This window comes from Anolis sagrei, chromosome 12 (genome assembly GCF_037176765.1).
Source record: "Anolis sagrei isolate rAnoSag1 chromosome 12, rAnoSag1.mat, whole genome shotgun sequence".
NCBI classification, from domain to species: Eukaryota; Metazoa; Chordata; class Lepidosauria; order Squamata; family Dactyloidae; genus Anolis; species Anolis sagrei.
In genome coordinates, this window is record NC_090032.1 from 17,213,927 (window position 1) to 17,235,270 (window position 21,344).

The 21,344-nt window shown below is 46.4% G+C and overlaps 1 protein-coding gene across 1 annotated transcript; it reads right to left on the minus strand.

Moving 5' to 3' along the window:
• Positions 1-13,386: 13,386 nt before the first annotated feature.
• B4GAT1 (beta-1,4-glucuronyltransferase 1) lies at positions 13,387-19,977 on the minus strand. Its single transcript, XM_060758394.2, has 2 exons — positions 18,698-19,977; positions 13,387-14,359 (listed from the first exon to the last, which is right to left on the minus strand). Exons 1-2 carry the CDS (start codon positions 19,736-19,738, stop codon positions 14,168-14,170), a joined length of 1,233 nt encoding a protein of 410 aa, XP_060614377.2. The 5' UTR covers positions 19,739-19,977; the 3' UTR covers positions 13,387-14,167.
• Between the last annotated feature and the right edge of the window lie 1,367 nt (positions 19,978-21,344).

Genomic DNA, 21,344 nt, shown 5'->3' on the forward strand with positions numbered 1-21,344 from the left:
AAATTGACCAAGGCTTAACCCTTATTATCCAGTCTGGTGTCCTTGCCCTTAGCAAAACTATAAGTTACTATTTATTATTTATTTATTTGGGGGACTCAGGGCGGCTTACAGAAGCAAGGCACAATTCGATGCCAGCAGTACAAAACAATCAAGACACAAAAATTACACAATTACATCACACTAGTTCATGTATTATATCAATAAAATCAATAAAATCAATAAAACCAATACAAACCCAATTCCTCTCTTACATGGTCAGCTCATAGTTCTCATAACTCATAGTTCATAGTTCTCATAGTTCATAACTCATAGTTCATAGTTCTCATAGTTCATAAGTTATGAGTTCATAACTCATAGTTCATAGTTCTCATAGTTCATAACTCATAGTTCTAGTTTTCCGTTCCACTTCATCAATCCTGTTGGTCTTATTCGCCTGATTGTCTTATTTAATTGCCAGATTGCCCAAAGGCCTGGTCCCATAACCACGTCTTCACCCTCCTCCTGAAGGAGAGGAGGGATGATGATGCCCTGATTTCCCCTGGGAGTGAGTTCCACAGGTGAGGGGCCACCACTGAGAAAGCCCTGCTCCTCGTCCCCACCAGCCTCACTTGGGAGAGCAGTGGGGTCGAGAGCAGGGCCTCCCCAGATGATCTTAGATTTTGGGGTGGGACGTAGAGGGAGATACGTTCGGACAGATACACTGGACCGGAACTGTAAAGGGTTTTGTAGGTCAAAACCAGCACCTTGAATTGTGCTCAGAACTGAACCGGCAGCCAGTGGAGCTGACATAACAGGGGGCTGGTATACTCCCTGTATGTCGCTCCGGTGAGTAATCTGGCTGCCGCTCGTTGGACTAATTGAAGTTTCCGAACAGTCTTCAAGGGCAACCCCACGTAGAGCGCGTTGCAGTAGTCTATTCGGGATGTGACAAGAGCGTGGACCACTATCTCTTGGGGGGGGGGGGTCATGTTCGACTTCATTTGTAACCATGAGACGTATGTAAGTCGGATGTTGGGGGTGGCCTGTAGTCCAAATCCTGAAGTTCTTCTGTCCCCAAGCATTTTGGCTAAAGACTCCCTGAGTGGCATTCCTCTCACCTGGATGTGAAAGTTCAGGCTACGGCTTGCCCGGCAGTAAATCCCCCTCTGATGAGTGGCTGGATTTAGCTTGCATTAATCCTCCTGCTGAGCTCTCTTGTGTCTCTTGTGCCTTGAGGTCCACAAGCGTCAAGAGAAGAAAGAAGCGAGGAACCCCACGCCGAGGGTCTTGAGCTGACACCGTGGACGGTGGACCCCGGACCCTTCGTCTTTGCCCAAACGCAGGAAAGCTGGAAGGACTTTTCCCATCCTACAGTTACCTCTGGCCTGCCTGCAGCCCTGCTGGTGAGTGGGTGGCTTTTTACGGAGAGACAAGGAATTGGGGTGGCTCCAAGGTGACTTCAGAGATATAAATGTCCCTTCTGTGTAACCACCTTCAAGTTTGGTGGATTGTATGGTAGGTAGAACGCAATGGCCCATTTGGACGCGAGAGATTTCTGCGTCGATTGTATAATCCCACTTCTTAAAAGGTCTTCAAAGGTTTACTTTGGCTTTAGGTGGCGTTTCAATGCAAAGGACATTGTTGACGTATCAGAGATGAGTCACAGCTCCTATTTTGCATGTCAGGTCCTGGGTTCAATGCTCAGGAGATCTGGTTGAAAGGATCAGGTCCACAGATTTATGGAAAGTCTCCCTTTTGCCTGAGTTCCTGGCTATTCAGAGCAGAGATTGTAGTCACACTGCAGAATGGATGCAGTTTGACACAACTTTGAACCATCATGGCTCAACGCTGTGGGAGTTGTCGCTTGGTGATGCACCGACACTATAGGAAAATGTCCTGTATCACTATCTAAAATTATTGTTTACTAGCCGTCCCCTGCCACGCGTTGCTGTGGCCCACGTGGAGGTTTGGCCCAATTCTATCATTACTGGGGTTCAGAATGCTCTGTGGTTGTAGGTGAACTATAAATCCCGGCAACTACAACTCCCAAATGTCAAGATTCTATTTCCCCCAAACTCTACCAGAGTTCATATTTGGGCATATTGAGTATTTGTGTATAGTTTGGTCCAGATCCATCGTCATGTAAATATCTGATACGCAGGATGTATTATCATTCACTGGAAAAGCACAAATACCCGGTACGCTCAAATTTGAATACTGGTGAGATTGGGGCAGATTTTGTCATTTGGGAGTTGTAGTTGCTGAGATTTATAGTTCATCTACAATCAAAGAGCATTCTGAACTCCACCAACAATGGAATTGAACCAATCTTGGCACACAGAACTCCCATGAGGAACAGAAAATACTATAAAGGGTTTGGTGAGAGAGTTTTGGAGTTGTAGTTCCCCTACGTCCAGAGAGCACTATGGACTCAAACAATGATAGATCAGGACAAAACGTGGCACGAATACTCAATATGCCCAAATGTGAATACTGGTGGTGGTTGGGGAAAATAGACCTTGAGATTTGGGATTTGTAGTTGCTGGGATTTATAGTTCGCCTACAATCAAAGAGCCCCTTGAACCCTACCAATGATAGAACTGGGCCAAACTTCCCACACAGAACCCCCATGACCAACAGAAAATACTAGAGGGATTTGGGAGGAATTGATAGTGATTTATGGGAGATGTAGTTCACCTACCTCCAGAGAGTGCCTAAGACTGTGTTCCTAAGTGTTTTCTGATGGTCTTTGGTGACTCTCCTCGCAACCCCTAAGGGGTCCTGAACTCCAGGTTGAGAAATGCTGGTGTAGATGTATCCTGAGAGATCTCGTCTATTATTATTATTATTATTATTATTATTATTATTATTATTATTGACATCTCTCATCACCCTCCACTGATGGGACTTCTAGAACAAAACAACTTACCAGGCATGAGCCAACTTTGGCCCTCCAGGTGTTTTGGACTTCAATTCCTAAGAGCCTACTGGAGGGCCAAAGTTGGCCCAGGTCTGGGCTAGATGGTTCTTGATCTTGTCCTAGCTAATAGTTAACGTGCTTTTGCAGCCATGTCCTGGGACCAGATGGAGACTATGGTCAAGAGCCTACTGGAGGGCCACCAAAGCTGGCCCAGGTCTAGGCTAGATGGTTCTTGATCTTGTCCTAGCTAATAGTTGATGTGCTTTTTCAGCCATGTCCCGGGACCAGATGGAGACTATGGTCAAGAGCCTACTGGAGGGCCACCAAAGCTGGCCCAGGTCTAGGCTAGATGGTTCTTGGTCTTGTCCTAGCTTAATAATTGATGTGCTTTTGCAGCCATGTCCCAGGACCAGATGGAGACTATGGTCAAGAGCCTACTGGAGGGCCAAAGTTGGCCCAGGTCTAGGCTAGACGGTTCTTGGTCTTGCCCTAGCTTAATAGTTGACATGCTTTTGCAGCCATGTCCCGGGACCAGATGGAGACTATGGTCAAGAGCCTACTGGAGGGCCAAAGTTGGCCCAGGTATGGCCTAGATGGTTCTTGGTCTTGTCCTAGCTAATAGTTGACGTGCTTTTGCAGACATGTCCCGGGACCAGATGAAGACTATGGTCAAGAGCCTACCGGAGGGCCAAGGTTGGCCCAGGTCTGGGCTAGATGGTTCTTGGTCTTATCCTAGCTTAATAATTGACGTGCTTTTGCAGCCATGTCCTGGGACCAGATGGAGACTATGGTCAAGAGCCTACTGGAGGGCCACCAAACCTGGCCCAGGTCTAGGCTAGATGGTTCTTGGTCTTGTCCTAGCTAATAGTTGACGTGTTTTTTCAGCCATGTCCCGGGACCAGATGGAGACTATGGTCAAGACGGTGGAGACGCTCCTGGTGGAGGCGGAACAGCTCAAGAATCGCTGCCGGCGGCAGAACGAGGAGGTCCAGCTGATCCTGGGGGAGCTGCAGCGGGAGAACCGAGAGCTGGCCCAGAATTATGCGCTGGCGGAAGAGGAAATGGAGGCCGTACGTAAGGCCCTGAACGAACTCATGGACGCCAAGATCGCCTTCGAGGCGCGGGAAAGACAGGTCCGCAAGCTCAGCAAACAGCTCTGAGGCATCTTGGAGACGTCGTCCCTTCAGCTGGCTTGGTCCAAGCATGGTTCGGATGTTTACACTTCAGAGCGATGACCCACAGCAGTGTTGTGGACATCTCCTTTCACAACCCACTATCCAACATGGTATCCACTTGAAAACGAGAGTCCAATCATCTCTTATCTTTCTGTCCAGGCAACCGTGTTCTGTTGTGTCAACCTTCTATTGACTCACAGACTCCGCACAAAGACAATCAGAGCTTCCATGAAGATATGGACGTCTGATCACCCCTTCAGACATATAAGTGGCCTCAGAAATTCTCTTTATATGTGTTGTCGAAGGCCTTCATCACCGGAATCACTAGGTTGCTGTGAGTTTTCCGGACTGTCTGGCCATGTTCCAGAAGCATTCTCTCCTGACGTTTCGCCCACATCTATGGCAGGCATCCTCAGAGGTTGTGAGGTCTGTTGGAAACTAGGCAAGTGGGGTTTATAGATCTGCGGAATAATATCTGTTATTAATCTACTAATATCTGTTTATTAGTTCAGTTAGGCGATCTCTCGTAGCCCGAGGATGATGATCCTCCAAGTGCAGTATCCATAAGTGGCTGTTGAGCCCTATTCTTGACCCACATGTTCTCCCACAGTGTGGTCATTGGTTTCAGGGTGGAAGGCAGTCCTGGTCAGGGTTGGCTTGGTGCACCTTCCTTTTGGCACGTTTCTCCCTTTCGCCTTTTTCGTGCCTTTTTGAATTCTGCAGCACTGCTGGTCACAACTGACCTCCAGTTAGAGTGACCAAGGGCCAGGGCTTCCCAGTTCTCGGTGTCTATGCCAGTTTTTAAGGTTTGTCTTGTCTGTTTGATACTGCCATTGGCCAGCTTGATCAGCATTGAATAGCCTTACAGCTTCAAAGCCTTGCTGCATCCTGCCTGGGGGAATCCTTTGTTGGAAGGTGTTAGCTGTGTTCAGGAAAGGACAAGAGGGATCCTCACACCTCTGTGGGAGTCTACCATATACTATGCAGCTGTGGACAAGTCTAGATAGGGACCACCAAAGGCAGAAGAATTACCCAGACACGATTCAAGGAACATGAAAGGCACTGCAAACTAATTCAATCAGAGAAGTCAGCCATAGCAGAGCACCTGATGAACCAACCTGGATGCAGCATACTATTTGAGAACACAGAAATGCTGGACCACTCTCACAACCACCACGTTGGGGAATAAACCCCAACTTGTTTAGTTTCCAACAGACCTCACAACCTCTGAGGATGGCTGCCATAGATGTGGGTGAAACGTCAGAAGAGAATGCTTCTGGAACATGGCTGCCATAGATGTGGCAGCCTGAAAAACTCACAGCAGCCCAATGATTGTGGCCACGAAAGCCTTCGACAACATAACTCTCTTTATAGCTTTTGGGTTTAATCTGTAGAATAATAATAATAATAATAATAACGATAATAATTGGTGCTAGGGCCATGCTCTTCTGACTTTTTTTTAATGGGAATCCATTACCACATAACACTATGCAACAAAATTTGGAACAATGTCTGTTCCTGGTTTGGAAATGTCATTTCCTATTTAATTGGGGAGTAGTTAATTTGACCTTGGACCGCCAGAAGATCCAACCAGTCCATCCTTCAGGAAATAAAGCTTGACTTCTCATTGGAGGGAAGGATGGTAGAGGCCAAGATGAAGTCCTTTGGTCACATTATGAGAAGATAGGAAAGCTTAGAGAAGACAATGATGCTGGGGGAAATGGAAGGAAAAAGGAAGAGGGGCCGACCAAGGGCAAGATGGATGGAGAGCACCCTTGAAGGGACTGGCTTGACCTTGAAGGAGCTGGGGGTGGCCATGGCAGACAGGGATGGAAGGAAAAAGGAAGAGGGGCTGACCAAGGACATGATGGATGGAGAGCATCCTTGAAGGGACTGGATTGACCTTGAAGGAGCTGGGGGTGGCCATGGCAGTCAGGGATGGAAGGAAAAAGGAAGAGGGGCTGACCAAGGACAAGATGGATGGAGAGTATCCTTGAAGTGACTGGCTTGACCTTGAAGGAGCTGGGGGTGGCCATGGCAGTCAGGGATGGAAGGAAAAAGGAAGAGGGGCTGGCCAAGGGCAAGATGGATGGAGAGTATCCTTGAAGTGACTGGATTGACCTTGAAGGAGCTGGGGGTGGCCATGGCAGTCAGGGATGGAAGGAAAAAGGAAGAGGGGCTGACCAAGGACAAGATGGATTAAGAGTATCCTTGAAGTGACTAGCTTGACCTTGAAGGAGCTGGGGGTGGCCATGGCAGTCAGGGATGGAAGGAAAAAGGAAGAGGGGATGACCAAGGACAACATGGATGGAGAGTATCCTTGAAGTGCCTGGATTGACCTTGAAGGAGCTGGGGGTGGCCATGGCAGTCAGGGATGGAAGGAAAAAGGAAGAAGGGATGACCAAGGACAAGATGGATGGAGAGTATCCTTGAAGTGACTGGATTGACCTTGAAGGAGCTGGGGGTGGCCATGGCAGTCAGGGATGGAAGGAAAAAGGAAGAGGGGCTGGCCAAGGACAAGATGGATGGAGAGTATCCTTGAAGTGACTGGCTTGACCTTGAAGGAGCTGGGGGTGGTGATGGCAGTCAGGGATCGAAGGAAAAAGGAAGAGGGGCTGGTCAAGGACAAGATGGATGGAGAGTATCCTTGAAGTGACTGGCTTGACCTTGACTTTCCTTTTGTGAGAAGACCGAGGCAAAGAAGGCATTAAGTAGTTCTGCCTTTTCCCTGTCAGCATTGCCCCATCTTCTCCTCGAAGAGGCCCAATCGCCTCCTTGTGCTTCCTTTTTTCTACTGACATAAGAAAAGAAGCCCTTTTTATTGTTTTTAATGTCCCTGGCAAGCCTGAGCTCGTTTTGTGCTTTAGCCTTGCGGACCTTTTCCCTACAGGTGTTGGCTATTTGTTTGAATTCTTCTTTGGTGACTTCTCCCTTTTTCCACTTCTTGTGCATGTCTCTTTTGTGTCTTAGCACAGTTAGAAGTTCTTTGGACATCCATTCTGGCTTCTTTGCACTTGTCCTACTTTTTCTCTTTGTTGGCATGGTTTGCAATTGTGCCAGAAACAAACATTGGGTTACATAGTATAATTCTCTATGGAGTTGTGGAGATTCTACACTTCATTTACCACACTTAGGGCCAAAATATTGATGTATGGACATTATGATGTACCATGTTTTCTGCTTAATATCCCAACTTTTTGGCTTTAAACCAACTTTGCTCCACTTTAGGCCAAGTGGGGAGATATTCCAGAGTTTGCCCATCTCTCGTGCTGTACTTTTCCCCTTTACTTAAATATCAAGGTTTAATATTTTCTCCTTCTCCTGTTAACTTATTTACAAAAATATATCTTTAAGTAATATGTGATCTATGATATATCAAAAATGGGTGCAAATGAGATAGTAATACTGTATTAGATTATTTATTTATATACACATAATAAAAGTGAAAATATGTAAATATGTATGTGTGTATGTAGCTGGGGTGTTCACTTCTACTCCACAGTGCTTCCTCCACCACAGACATCCCAGTGTTTCTGATTCTCTACATTGGTGTGGAATTTGCATGACCCCGCCCACTGCCTCTCCCTTAGGTCTTTCTTACTCTTATCAACAAACAGAGCTGAACTCATCAACAATTAAACATACTGGAGGAGTTTGGGGGATTGAGTTCACATGATGGAAGTTGTAGTTCACCCTGCATCTAGTCAGAGCACTGTGATCCCCACTGACGATGGACCTGGACCACATTTGGCACACAGAACCCCCATAACCAAAGTAGATACTGGAGAGGTTTTGGGGTTTTTTCACCTTGATGTAGCTACAGGGATTTATAGTTCACCTGCAATCCAAGAGCACTCTAGACCCTACCAACCATGGCTCTGGACCCCACTTAGAACACAGATCCCCCATAACCAAAGGAAGATACGGGAGAGGTTTGGGAGTTTTTCACCTTGATGTAGCTACAGGGATTTATAGTTCACCTGCAATCCAAGAGCACTCTAGACCCTACCAACCATGGCTCTGGATCTCACTTAGAACACAGATCCCCCATAACCAAAGGAAGATACGGGAGAGGTTTGGGGTTTTTTCACCTTGACGTAGCTACAGGGATTTATAGTTCACCTGCAATCCAAGAGCACTCTAGACCCTACCAACCATGGCTCTGGATCTCACTTAGAACACAGATCCCCCATAACCAAAGGAAGATCCGGGAGAGGTTTGGGGGTTTTTCACCTTGACGTAGCTACAGGGATTTATAGTTCACCTGCAATCCAAGAGCACTCTAGACCCTACCAACCATGGCTCTGGATCTCACTTAGAACACAGATCCCCCATGACCAACAAAAAATGCAAGAAGGCTTTGGGAGAAATTCACCTTGATTTATAGGAATTATAGTTCACCTACACCCAGAGAGCACTGTGAACGCAAACAACGATGGAGCTACACCAAATTCGGCACGCATACCCAATATGCCCAAATTTGAATACTGGTAGGTTCGGGGTGGAATTGGTTTTGACATTTGTCAGTTGTAGGTACTGGGATTTATAGTTCACCTGCAATGAAAGAGCACTCTGCACCCCATGATAAGCAATAATAATAAGAATAATAATACATATAAAAACGATTAGCAATAAATATATTTTAATACATATTAATAACTAAGAATAAGAATACATCATGGACTTTGAAGGGAAAGGGACCAAAACAACAATAAAAGCACTAATATTAGTGCCAGAGAGGGACAGAGAGTTTCATCTATGCTGATGATCGTGCCATCACCGCTCACGCAGGGAGCTTTGAGATGGTAGAACAGAAGCTTTCCAAAGCTCTAGGTGCTCTTACTGCCTACTACAGGGAAAACCAGCTGATCCCTAATCCAACTAAAACACAGACATGTGCCTTTCACCTTAAGAACAGAGAAGCATCCCGAGCCTTGAAGATCACCTGGGAAGGAATCCCACTGGAGCATTGCAGCACACCCAAATACCTGGGAGTCACTCTGGACCGTGCTCTGACCTACAAGAAGCACTGCCTGAACATCAAGCAAAAAGTGGGCGCTAGAAACAATATCATACGAAAGCTGACTGGCACAACCTGGGGATCACAACCAGATACAGTGAAGACATCTGCCCTTGCGCTGTGCTACTCTGCTGCTGAGTACGCATGCCCAGTGTGGAACACATCTCACCACATTAAAACAGTGGATGTGGCTCTTAATGAGACATGCCGCATTATCACGGGGTGTCTGCGCCCTACACCACTGGAGAAATTACACTGCTTAGCCGGTATTGCACCACCTGACATCCGCCGGGAAGTAGCAGCCAATAGTGAAAGGACCAAGGCAGTGACATCTCCAGCTCATCCCGTTTGGGCATCAGCCAGCATGTCAACGACTTAAATCAAGAAATAGTTTTCTTAGATCTACAGAGACACTCGCTGGAACACCCCAGCAAGCGAGAGTCCAAAAGTGGCAGGCCCAAACCCAGCACCTCAATCCATGGCTGATACCAGATGAGAGACTCCCCCCTGGGCACACAGAAGACTGGGCGACTTGGAAGGTGCTGAACAGACTGCGCTCTGGTACCACGAGATGCAGAGCCAACCTTAAGAAATGGGGCCACAAAGTGGAATCCACGACATGCGAGTGTGGAGAAGAGCAAACCACTGACCACCTGCTGCAATGCCACCTGAGCCCAGCCACATGCACCATGGAGGACCTTCTTGCAGCAACACCAGAGGCACTCAAAGTGGCCAGATAGTGGTCAAAGGACATTTAATCAACTACCAAACTCATACATTTTGTATTTTTTCTGTTTGTTTGCTTTGTTCTTTTAGAAATGTAATATAATATGTCTGGTTGTCCTGACACGACAAATAAAAATAAATAAATAATATTAATAACAACATAAATATTGTTATAACTGATTAAAACAATAACAATATTGAGTCAGGGTTGGAGGAGGCCGAATTAAAAACATTTAAAAAGGAATAAAAATTGAGAAATTGGAGGAAAGTTCAAATGAATGGAGGAAACTCACGCTGCAATGTTGGGGCGCGGCCACTCGAGGGAGCCAGAGAGCAAAGCCGCAGGACATTGAGCCTGTGGGAGACGTTCTAGGAGACGCCTCTCACAGAGCCTGCTCATAGATAAACAAAGGATAGAGCGTCATCAGGCGAACTCCTTGGCATCTCTTCTCGGAAGAGGGGAGGGGTTGGAAACTCCTGAACGGAGGGGCGTGGCTTAGCAGGCCCCGCCTCTCAGGACGCGACAGAGGCTTCTGGGAATTGGAGTCCAAAAGCATATCCGGGGGAAATGGGATGGGGAGGGTCCCTAGAGGGCATCCAGTCGGACCCCAAGTAATTAAAAAATAGGAAAGAAATGCTCTCAAGCCATAGAAATTCTATATAATTATAGAATCACATTTGGAAGGCACCACAAGGGATATTCTAGTAATAAATCAATAATAATAATAATAATAATATAATAAATAGCTCTTAAATAATAATTCTGATAATAGAAACAATGTGTTAGAAACATAAAGTTCTGAAAGACCACAAGGACTCATCAATAATAATAATAATAATAATAATAATAGGGCTGCTAAGTTTTCTGGGCTGTCTGGCCATGTTCCAGAAGCATTCTCTCCTGACGTTTCACCCACATCTATGGTAGGCATCCTCAGAGGTTGTGAGGTTTGTTGGAAACGAGGCAAGTAAGGTTTGTATATCTGTGGAGGGTGGGAGAAAGAACTCTTGTCTGTTGGAGTCCAGTGTGAATGTTGCAATTGGCCACCTTGATTAGCACTGAATGGCCTTGCAGCTTCAAAGCCTGGCTGCTTCCTGCCTGTGGGAATCCTAGGTTTGTATATCTGTGGAGGGTGGGAGAAGGAACTCTTGTCTGTTGGAGGCAAGTGTGAATGTTGCAATTCGCCACTTTGATTAGCACTGAATGGCCTTGCAGCCTCAAAGCATGGCTGCTTCCTGCCCATGGGAATCCTAGGTTTGTATATCTGTGGAGGGTGGGAGAAAGAACTCTTGTCTGTTGGAGTCCAGTGTGAATGTTGCAATTGGCCACCTTGATTAGCACTGAATGGCCTTGCAGCTTCAAAGCATGGCTGCTTCCTGCCCGTGGGAATCCTAGGTTTGTATATCTGTGGAGGGTGGGAGAAATAACTCTTGTCTGTTGGAGTCCAGTGTGAATGTTGCAATTGGCCACCTTGATTAGCAGTGAATGGCCTTGCAGCTTCAAAGCCTGGCTGCTTCCTGCCTTTGGGAATCCTTTGTTGGGAGGTGTTAGCTGGCCCTGATTGTTGCCTCTCTGGAATCCCCCCGCAGACGAATTCAACCAGAGAAGTCAGCCATAGCAGAGCACCAGATGAACCAGCCTGGACACAGCATATTATTTGAGAACATAGAAATGCTGGACCACACTCACAATCACCATGTCAGACTACACAGAGAAGCCACTGCAATCCACACACATGTGGATGTATTCCACATTGGGCATGCATATTCAGCAGAGTAGCAAAGTGGAAGGGCAGATGTCTTCACTGTGTCTGGTTGTGATCCTCAGGTTGTGCCAGTCAGCTTTCGTATGATATTATTTCTAGCATCCACTTTTTGCTGAATAGTCAGGCAGTGCTTCTTGTAAGTCTGAGTCCAACCCAGAGTAACTCCCAGTTATGCTCCAGTGGGATTCCTTCCCAGGTAATCCTCAAAGCTCAAGATGTTTGTCTGTTCTTAAGGCGAAAAGCACACGTCTTCAGTTTAGTTGTGTTAGGAATTAGCTGGGTTTCCCTGTAATAGGCAATAAGGGTACCTAGAGCTTTGAAGAGCTTCTGTTCAACCATTGGAAAGTTCCTTGCTTGAGCGGTGATGGCACGATCGTCAGCATAGATGAAACTCTCTATCCCTTCTGGCAGTGGCTGGTCATTTGTGTAGATGTTGAACATGGATGGAGCAAGCACGCTCCCCTGAGGCAGGCCGTTCTTCTGTTTCCGCCATCTGCTTCTCTGGCCCTGGAACTCAACAAAAAAGCTCCTGTTTTGTAGCAGGTTTCCTATGAGGCGGGTGAGGTGGTCGTCCTTGGTGATATTATACATTTTACTCAGGTTGAGAACAGGTTGAGACTCTATGAATACAATGACGTAAGTGTTGTTGTTGTTTATTCGTTTAGTCGCTTCCAACTCTTCGTGACCTCATGGACCAGCCCACACCAGAGCTCCCTGTCGGCCGTCACCATCCCCAGCTCCTTCAAGGTCAAGCCAGTCACTTCAAGGTTTGTACCTACATGGCTTGATGGATCTGGACCAAACCTGGCACTTATTATTATTATTATTATTATTATTATTCCTATTTTGCTATATCTATTAAAAAGAGACCCAACAATAGAAGCAATACAATTTTAAACCATAAAAAACATACAACCATTCATATGAAACATACTCCTCAGGATCCATATTAAAATAATTAAGGGAGTTTGAATTAAAGAGAAAAAAGAGCAGAAGGAAAGAAAACAAAGAAAGGGAGGAGGAAAGGGGAAAGAAAAGAAGGGAGGAGGGAAGAAAGAAAAAGGACGGAAGGAAGGAAGAGAAAGAAAAAAGATATATGGGAAGACAAGAAGGAGAAACTAGGGATGAGGAAGGGAAGGAATGAGGAAGGGAAGGGATAAGGAAGGGAAGGGATGGAGAAGGGAAGATAAAGAAAGGAAGGGTGATAGAAAGGATGGGGAGAAAGAAAAAGGGAAGGAAGGAAGAGCCAACAATGTGATGTGGCGGCAAAAAAGCCAATGGGATTTTGGCCTGCATCAAGAGGAGCATAGTGTCTAGATCTAGGGAAGTCATGCTCCCCATGCTCTATTCCGCTTTGGTTAGACCACATCTGGAATATTGTGTCCAATTCTGGGCACCACAATTGAAGAGAGATATTGACAAGTGGAATGTGTCCAGAGGAGGGCGACTAAAATGATCAAGGGTCTGGAGAACAAGCCCTATGAGGAGCGGCTTAAGGAGCTGGGCATGTTTAGCGTGAAGAAGAGAAGGCTGAGAGGGGATATGATAGCCATGTATAAATATGTGAGAGGAAGCCACAGGGAGGAGGGAGCAAGCTTGTTTTCTGCTTCCTTGGAGACTAGGACGCAGAACAATGGCTTCAAACTACAAGAGAGGAGATTCCATCTGAACATTAGGAAGAACTTCCTGACTGTGAGAGCCGTTCAGCAGTGGAACTCTCTGCCCCGGAGTGTGGTGGAGGCTCCTTCTTTGGAAGCTTTTAAGCAGAGCCTGGATGGCCATCTGTCAGGGGTGATTTGAATGCATTATTCCTGCTTCTTGGCAGAATGGGGTTGGACTGTATGGCCCATGAGGTCTCTTCCAACTCTTTGATTCTATGATTCTAAGAGAAAAGAAAAGCAAAAAGGGGAGGGAGGGAAGGAAAGGAAAGAAGAAAGAAAGGACGAAGGAAGGGAGGGAATTAAAAAAGGAAGGGAAGGAAGAAAGGAAGGAAAGAAGAGGGGGAAAGGCATATGATGGAGCTGGAGAAAGGAATAAAAGAGCCACAAAGAAAATGTGTGCATACATACACACTCTGTGTGTGTGTGTGTGTGTACAGTACTCCCACTTATCCGACCTATGCTTATCCAACATTCCATCTTATCCAACTCTCTTATCTGACACCCTCCTTTTAGGTTGGCCTGTTTACGTTGGATAAGCGAGACTCTACTGTGTACACACACAAACACATATGCTAGCATTGTGACTATGTGTTGAAAACAACCTTGACCATATGGGTTATTTCCTCCAGAACTAGGCCTTAACCTTTGTAGGAGTCCATCTCCTGGGATTTGCTTTCCTGGAGAGAGACCGTTGACCACAAGGGGCCAAATGGACTCAGCATAAGACAACATACACCTTCTTCCCAGTCCCAAAGCCTTCTAGCAGCAACGAACCTATTTGGAGCAGTCCAAACCCTATATCATTCCCTGCCTGATTTACATCCTGATCCTGAGTGGAAGCCTTTCGGTCAAGGCTTTCCTTCCCGCACAGTCCATCAGCAGAGGCATATCGTTCTTTGTGACTTATTGGAGATACAGAGTCAGCACCGTCGGGGCGAAGAGGGGTACCGGACCTTCAGATCCTGCTTGAATTGCCGGAAGAGCCCTTTGTTGCGCTGGTTTTCGGCGTCCTTTTGTGGGTGGAACTCGCCAGACACTTTGAAGCCCTTGTGGACCAGGAAGGCGTCACTCAGGACCGAGAAGTGGAAGCCCGCCACATGCAGCTCACAAGCCTTTTTTGGGGTAGAAAACAACATCAAGAAGTTACAATAGCACATCCTCCAAAGTGTTTTAAATGCCTTTCTCCTCCATTAGTACCATCACAACAACCCTGGAGCCGCTGGGCCTCAGTCATCTAGCCATGACATCATCATCATCATCATTATTATTATTCTGACCCATTTAAGGTGGAATCAGGTGTCAAATAGGGATGTGTTATTGCCCCAGCTCTATTTTCCATCTGCAAAGTCTGCATGCACCAGTTGTACAATTGTGCCAATTGCGAAGGTGCTATTCCAACAACAGACAGGGTATAGGGTTTTTAACTTTAAAGAACCCACCCTCTGACACCAATTGCACAGACTGTTCTTAAATTCTGCCACCAATTATTCAGGTGTGGATGATTATGGATGTAATTAATCTCAGGCCTCAATTGTTGATAAGAATTTCTTGTAGGGGAGGCCAATTATTACTTGTAGATTAAGGTAACTGCCACGAATGTGAGGTATCGCCGATGAGAACTGGCTCCCCTGACGCAGATTAATGGAGATGACACGGTCTTCAACAAAAGTTAATAAGTTTATTTTGTACAAAGCGTATGGTTGCAGGCTGTTAAATAACTTGGGATAACTTATAGAACTTTGAATGTAACTTGGTTTGCAATACAGTTCACTCTTCTAAATGACACAACTTGTGATTGTCTTTTACTGAGGTGAAGCACTTTATTAAACAATGTTTCCTAATGTGAATAGCCTTCCAATTTGATCCTTTCCTGATCAAATCCCAGATCCCCAGTCCTTCCCTGACTAGTGATCTAAACAAGCTTCCTTTAGTCCTCTCTGACTAAAGAAACTATTTAGGTTTCTCCCTTCAGCCTTCCTAGACTGAAGAAAACTCTGGCTATACTCACACTGCTCTCCACTCTCCACTCTCCTCTCTCAACTGCTAACTCCAAACTCCAACTCTAAACTCTCAACTGCCAACCCTCAACTAACTCTTTTCAAAGATGCAGATAACATTTTCTTGCTTGGCTCCGCCCACTTCTCACTCTCCTGCCTGGTCTCCTTGGCAACGCTACCGTGGATACAACCAGTTAACTCTAGTTTCAGCTACTGTTACCAACACAAACATATTCTAACAGTTAAACATATACACAGTATCAATGACTTCTGCACACCATCTTCATTCATCTTGTCCAGAGGAGGGCGACTAAAATGATCAAGGGTCTGGAGAACAAGCCATATGAGGAGCGGCTTAAGGAGCTGGGCATGTTTAGCCTGAAGAAGAAAAGGCTGAGAGGAGATATGACAGCCATGTATAAATATGTGAGAGGAAGCCTCAGGGAGGAGGGAGCAAGCTTGTTTTCTCCTTCCCTGGACACTAGGACGCGGAACAATGGCTTCAAACTACAAGAAAGAACTTCCTGACTGTGAGAGCCGTTCAGCAGTGGAACTCTCTGCTCTGGAGTGTGCTGGAGGCTCCTTCCTTGGAAGCTTTTAAACAGAGGCTAGATGGCCATCTGTCAGGGGTGATTTGAATGCAATATTCCTGCTTCTTGGCAGGGGGTTGGACTGGGTGGCCCATGAGGTCCTCCCAACCCTGTTATATGCCTGCGAAACGTGGATTGTCTACAGATGTCACACTCAACTCCTGGAACGATTCCTCTGAAAAATCCTGCAAATCTCTTGGGAAGACAGGCGGACAAATGTCAGCGTGCTGGAAGAAGCAAAGACCACCAGCATTGAAGTGATGGTCCTAGGCAATCAACTCAACTGGACTGAATGCCATTGTTTGAATGCCCAATCACCATCTCCCAAAGCAGTTACTCTACTCCCAACTCAAGAATAGAAAACAGAATTGTCGAAGGCTTTCACGGCCGGAATCACTGGGTTGTTGTAGGTTTTTTCGAGCTATATGGCCATGTTCTAGAGGCATTCTCTCCTGACGTTTCGCCTGAATCTATGGCAAGCATCCTCAGAGGTAGTGAGGTCTGTTGGAACTAGGAAAATGGGTTTATATATCTGTGGAATGACCAAGAATCAAGGAACATGAAAGGCACTGCAGAGTACTTCAACCAGAGAAGTCAGCCATAGCAGAGCGCCTGATGAACCAACCTGGAGAACACAGAAATGCTGGACCACTCTCACAACCAACATGTCAGACTACACAGAGAAGCCACTGAAATCCACAAGCATGTGGACAATTTCAACAGAAAGGATGAAACCATGAAAATGAACAAAATCTGGCTAACAGTATTTAAAAACTCAAGAATTACAACAGAAAAACAAGAGAGAGGAAACAATCAGAGACATCTAATCACCTCTCAACAAAAGTTTGCTCCAGGCACTGCCAGGCCATCAAATGCTAATCAAGGTGGTCAGTTGAAGCATTCACACCTAGCTCCAACAGACAAGAGTCCTTTGTCCCACCCTGGTCATTCCACAGATATATAAACCCATTTTCCTAGTTCCAACAGACCTCACTACCTCTGAGGATTCTTGCCATAGATGCAGGCGAAACGTCAGGAGAGAATGCCTCTAGAACATGGCCATATAGCCCGAAAAAACCTACAACAACCCAGAAAACAGAATGTTGGTGGAGAGGAAAAGAGATTTAAAGATGGGCTTAAAGCCAACCTTATAAACTGTGGCAGAGACACCAAAAACGAACTGGGAAGTGCTGGCACTGAGTGCTCTAATTGGAGGTCAGCTGTGACCAGCAGTGCTGCGGAATTTGAAGAGGCAGGAATGGAGGGCAAAAGGGAGAAAGGTGCCAAGAGGAAGGCGCATCAAGCCAATACTAATTGTGCCCGCCTTCCACCTGGAAACCGATGTCCTCACTGTGGAAGAACATGCGAGTCAAGAATAGGGCTCTACAGTCACCTATGTATCCACCTCCAAGACACTACACTTGGAAAGCCGTCGTCCTCAGACTATGAGGGATCACCTAAGTAAGTACCCTGTTTCTCCAAAAATAAGGCATCCTCTGAAAATAAGACATTGTAAAGGTTTCCCTGAATTGCAAACTATAAGGCCTCCCCCGAAAGTAAGACCTAGCAAAGTTTTTGTTTGGAAGCATGCTCCCCTTGGTGGCGGGACGCTGTAATACCATCCCTGCTGTACAATGGTTCAGGAACTGCTGTGGATGATGGTTACAGTCTCCAGACAATGTGTGAGAGCCAGGTACTTTACAGCCCTTATTTTTTGTGGCCCTGTGTATGAGGGCCAGTATATTTATTATATAGTGACAACTATATAATAAATAGTGATAAATGTTCATTTTTTTCGACCGATAAATGTGCGTTCGTCTTCATGGAAAAGTAAGTCATCCCTTGAAAATAAGACCTAGAGCAATAAAAAATTAAGATACGACACTGTCTTATTTTTGGGAAAACGGTATATTATTCTGAGTGATATAATAAATATTCTTTTTTTTCAACCAATAAATGCGTGTTCTTTTTTATGGAAAAATAAGTCATTCCCTGAAAATAAGACCCAGTGCATCAAAAATTAAGATACGACACTGTCTTATTTTTGGGAAAACGGTATATTATTCTGAGTGATATAATAAATGTTCTTTTTTTCAACCAATAAATGTGTGTTCTTTTTTATGGAAAAATAAGTCACTCCCTGAAAATAAGACCTAGTGCATCAAAAATTAAGATACGACACTGTCTTATTTTGGGGAAAACGGTATATTATTCTGAGTGATATAATAAATATTTTTTTTCAACCAATAAATGTGCGTTCTTCTTCATGGAAAAATAAGTCACCCCCTGAAAATAAGACCTAGTGCATCAAAAATTAAGATATGACACTGTCTTATTTTTGGGAAAATGATATATTATTCTGAGTGATATAATAAATATTCTTTTTTTTCAACCAATAAATGTGTGTTCTTTTTTATGGAAAAATAAGTCATTCCCTGAAAATAAGACCTAGTGCATCAAAAATTAAGATACGACACTGTCTTATTTTCGGGGAAAACGGTATATTATTCTGAGTGATATAATAAATATTCTTTTTTTTTCAACCAATAAATTAGCGTTCTTCTTCATGGAAAAATAAGTCATCCCCTGAAAATAAGACCTAGTGCATCAAAAATTAAGATACAACACTGTCTTATTTTTGGTAAAATGGTATATTATTCTGAGTGATATAATAAATGTTCATTTTTTTTCACCAACAAATGTGCGTTCTTCTTCATGGAAAAATAAGTCATCCCCTGAAAATAAGACCTAGTGCATCTTTGAGATCAAAAATTAAGATACGACACTGTCTTATTTTTGGGGAAACGGTATATTATTCTGAGTGATGACCTGTAGCTGCCTGCAAATGAAATGGACGCTTTACCTGGCTGATGCGGTTGAAGCCATACTGTTTAAACCGCTCGTCGTACGGCGGCACTGATGGGGGTCCAATGTAGAAGGGTTCCCAGGGGTCCCTCCACTCCACATCGTAGGCCACGTGGAGGGGTCCTCCGGCCGGGAGGTTGACCCACCGGGAATAGTTGGTGGGGGCCTGGCAGCGGGGGCAGAGTTCCTCGTAGAAGGGCCGGGTCTCGCCCACCTGGTAGAGCCGCAGCAGCTCCGCCTTGGTGCCGGGGATGCGGCGTGTGTGGCGGATCTCGAAGGCCGGCACCACAAAGACCCCTGGCGTCGCCACCTCGTTCTGCAAGGCCAGGAAGGCCTCTCGCAGACCTTCACTGGGCACCATATCCATGTCTACGACTAGAGCCCACTGGTCGCCCACGGCCTTCTTTGCCACGTTCCGCAGCAAGTTGTTGGGGTACGATGCGTTGGCGCCGTAGTTGTGCCAATGGGAGCCTATCCGCGCCAGCTTGGCGAAGACGTCCCCGCAGGTCTGAAGGCGGGCAAAATCCCCGGCTCCCGATTCAGGGAAAGTGGCCACCTGGTTTGCGTGGCACACCAAATGCAGCCGGATCAATTGCCGAAGGGGCGAGCAAAGGGCGGCGATGGCGTAGATCGTGGCAGTGGCCAAGCGGACCTCGGCCGCGCCGGGGGCGAAAACGGCAACCGAGAAGGGACCCTGCCACCGCTCGGCCAGGCGCTGGGCATGGTGCAGGTTGCCCAAGCTGGTGTGAGTGACCAGCACCACGTCCGGGCTCCGCTGGCCATCCCAATCGCCCCGCAGCATGTCCCGGTAGATGCGGTATTGACCGCTGGCGTCCAAGAGGCCACCACTGGCCAGGACCCGCTTGAGCCGCTCTTTGTGCCCATCGTGATGCACTGCCCGGCGGCCCTGGAAGAGTTCGGCGTAGCGGGAGCGTTGATCTTGCCCATGGAGGCCCGAAAGCAGGGCTAGATATAGCAGCTGCAAGCCAGCCACCAAAGCCAAGGCAGCCACCAATGCCTGGAAGCAGGAGCAGTGCATGGGCACAAGCAGGAAAGGGATTATGGGCTATGGAGTCCTTAAACCTGGCCCATCAGTCTGGCTATCCTTCTCCCCCTTTTGCAAAGCAAAGGCAGTGTCATGAGCAGACCAACTCACAAGTCCAAATTCAGAGGGAAGTCCTTCCCACATGCCAGCCTTGGCATGGCAATGCTCTCCCAGCTGGCTCTCTGCAAAGCTTTGCTTAGACTGGGGAAATGTGAGCTACAACGCATGCGCAGTCGGAGACGAATCACTCTTTTTCTCTCTCTCTCTGGCGCCCTCTCTGGCAGGAAGAGCGCACCACATCAACATTAGATCATTACCTATAGGGCAAGGTGGAAAGCGACTTTCCGCGTCAGTGCGCGTGCGCGGTGACGAGCAACAATCTTTCTCTCTGACGCCCTCTCTGGCAGGAGAAAAGCACTGCAGGCAGCAACATTACATGTGGAGCAAAAGAAAAGCAATGCGCATGCGCGCGGAGGCGAGGAAAAGACCGCTCTCTGGCGCCCTCTCTGGCAAGAGGAAGCACTGCAGCAACATTACATTATCGAGCAAAGAAAAGACAAGCAATGCGCATGCGCGCGGAGGCCAGGAAAAGACCGCTCTCTGGCGCCCTCTCTGGCAGGAGAAAAGCACTGCAGCAACATTACATTATCGAGCAAAGTAAAAGAAAAGCAATGCGCATGCGCGCGGAGGCGAAGAAGAAAGCGCTCTCTGGCGCCCACTCTGGCAAGAGGAAGCACTGCAGCAACATTATATCGAGCAATGTAAAAGAAAAGCAATGCGCATGCGCGCGGAGGCGAGGAAAAGAACGCTCTCTGGCGCCCTCTCTGGCAAGAGGAAGCACTGCAGCAACATTACATTATCGAGCAAAGAAAAGAAAATCAATGCGCATGCGCGCGGAGGCGAGGAAAAGAACGCTCTCTGGCGCCCTCTCTGGCAAGAGGAAGCACTGCAGCAACATTACATTATCGAGCGAAGAAAAGAAAAGCAATGCGCATGCGCGCGGAGGCGAGGAAAAGAACTCTCTCTGGCGCCCTCTCTGGCAGGAGAAAAGCACTGCAGCAACATTAGATTGTTAAGTTCTCTCACACCAGAATTGTCTCATACCAGAAGCGACTTGCAGTTTCTCAAGTGGCTCCTGACACAACAAAAAAAAGTATTTCTCAATCTTCCTAATGCCACAACCCCTTAAGACAGTTCCTCATGTTGTGGTGACCCCCAACCATAACATCATGTTATGAATCATAATGTAAATATCTACAGGATGTATTTTCATTCACTGGACCAAATTTGGCCCAAATGTGAATACTGGTGGAGTTGGTGGGGATTGATTTTGTCATTTGGGAGTTGTAGTTGCTGGGATTTATAGTTCACCTGCAATCAAAGAGCATTCTGAACTCCACCAACGATGGAATTGAATCAAACTTGGCACACACAACTCCCACAGCCCACAGAAAATACTGGAAGGGTTTGGTGGGCATTGACCTTGAGTTTTGCGAGTTGTAGATCACCTACACCCAGAGAGCACTGTGGAATCAAACAATTATGGGTCTGGACCAAATTTGGCAGAAATCCTCAATATGCCCAAATGTGAACACTGGTG

What these genes read in the sequence shown, in the direction of transcription:
- B4GAT1 (XM_060758394.2), bottom strand. Translation starts at nt 19,738, where the DNA reads ATGCACTGCTCCTGCTTCCAGGCATTGGTGGCTGCCTTGGCTTTGGTG. An exon ending in GCTTCAACCGCATCAGCCAG is followed by an intron (nt 14,360 to 18,697) that starts GTAAAGCGTCCA and finishes ACCCCAAAAAAG; the next exon opens with GCTTGTGAGCTGCATGTGGC.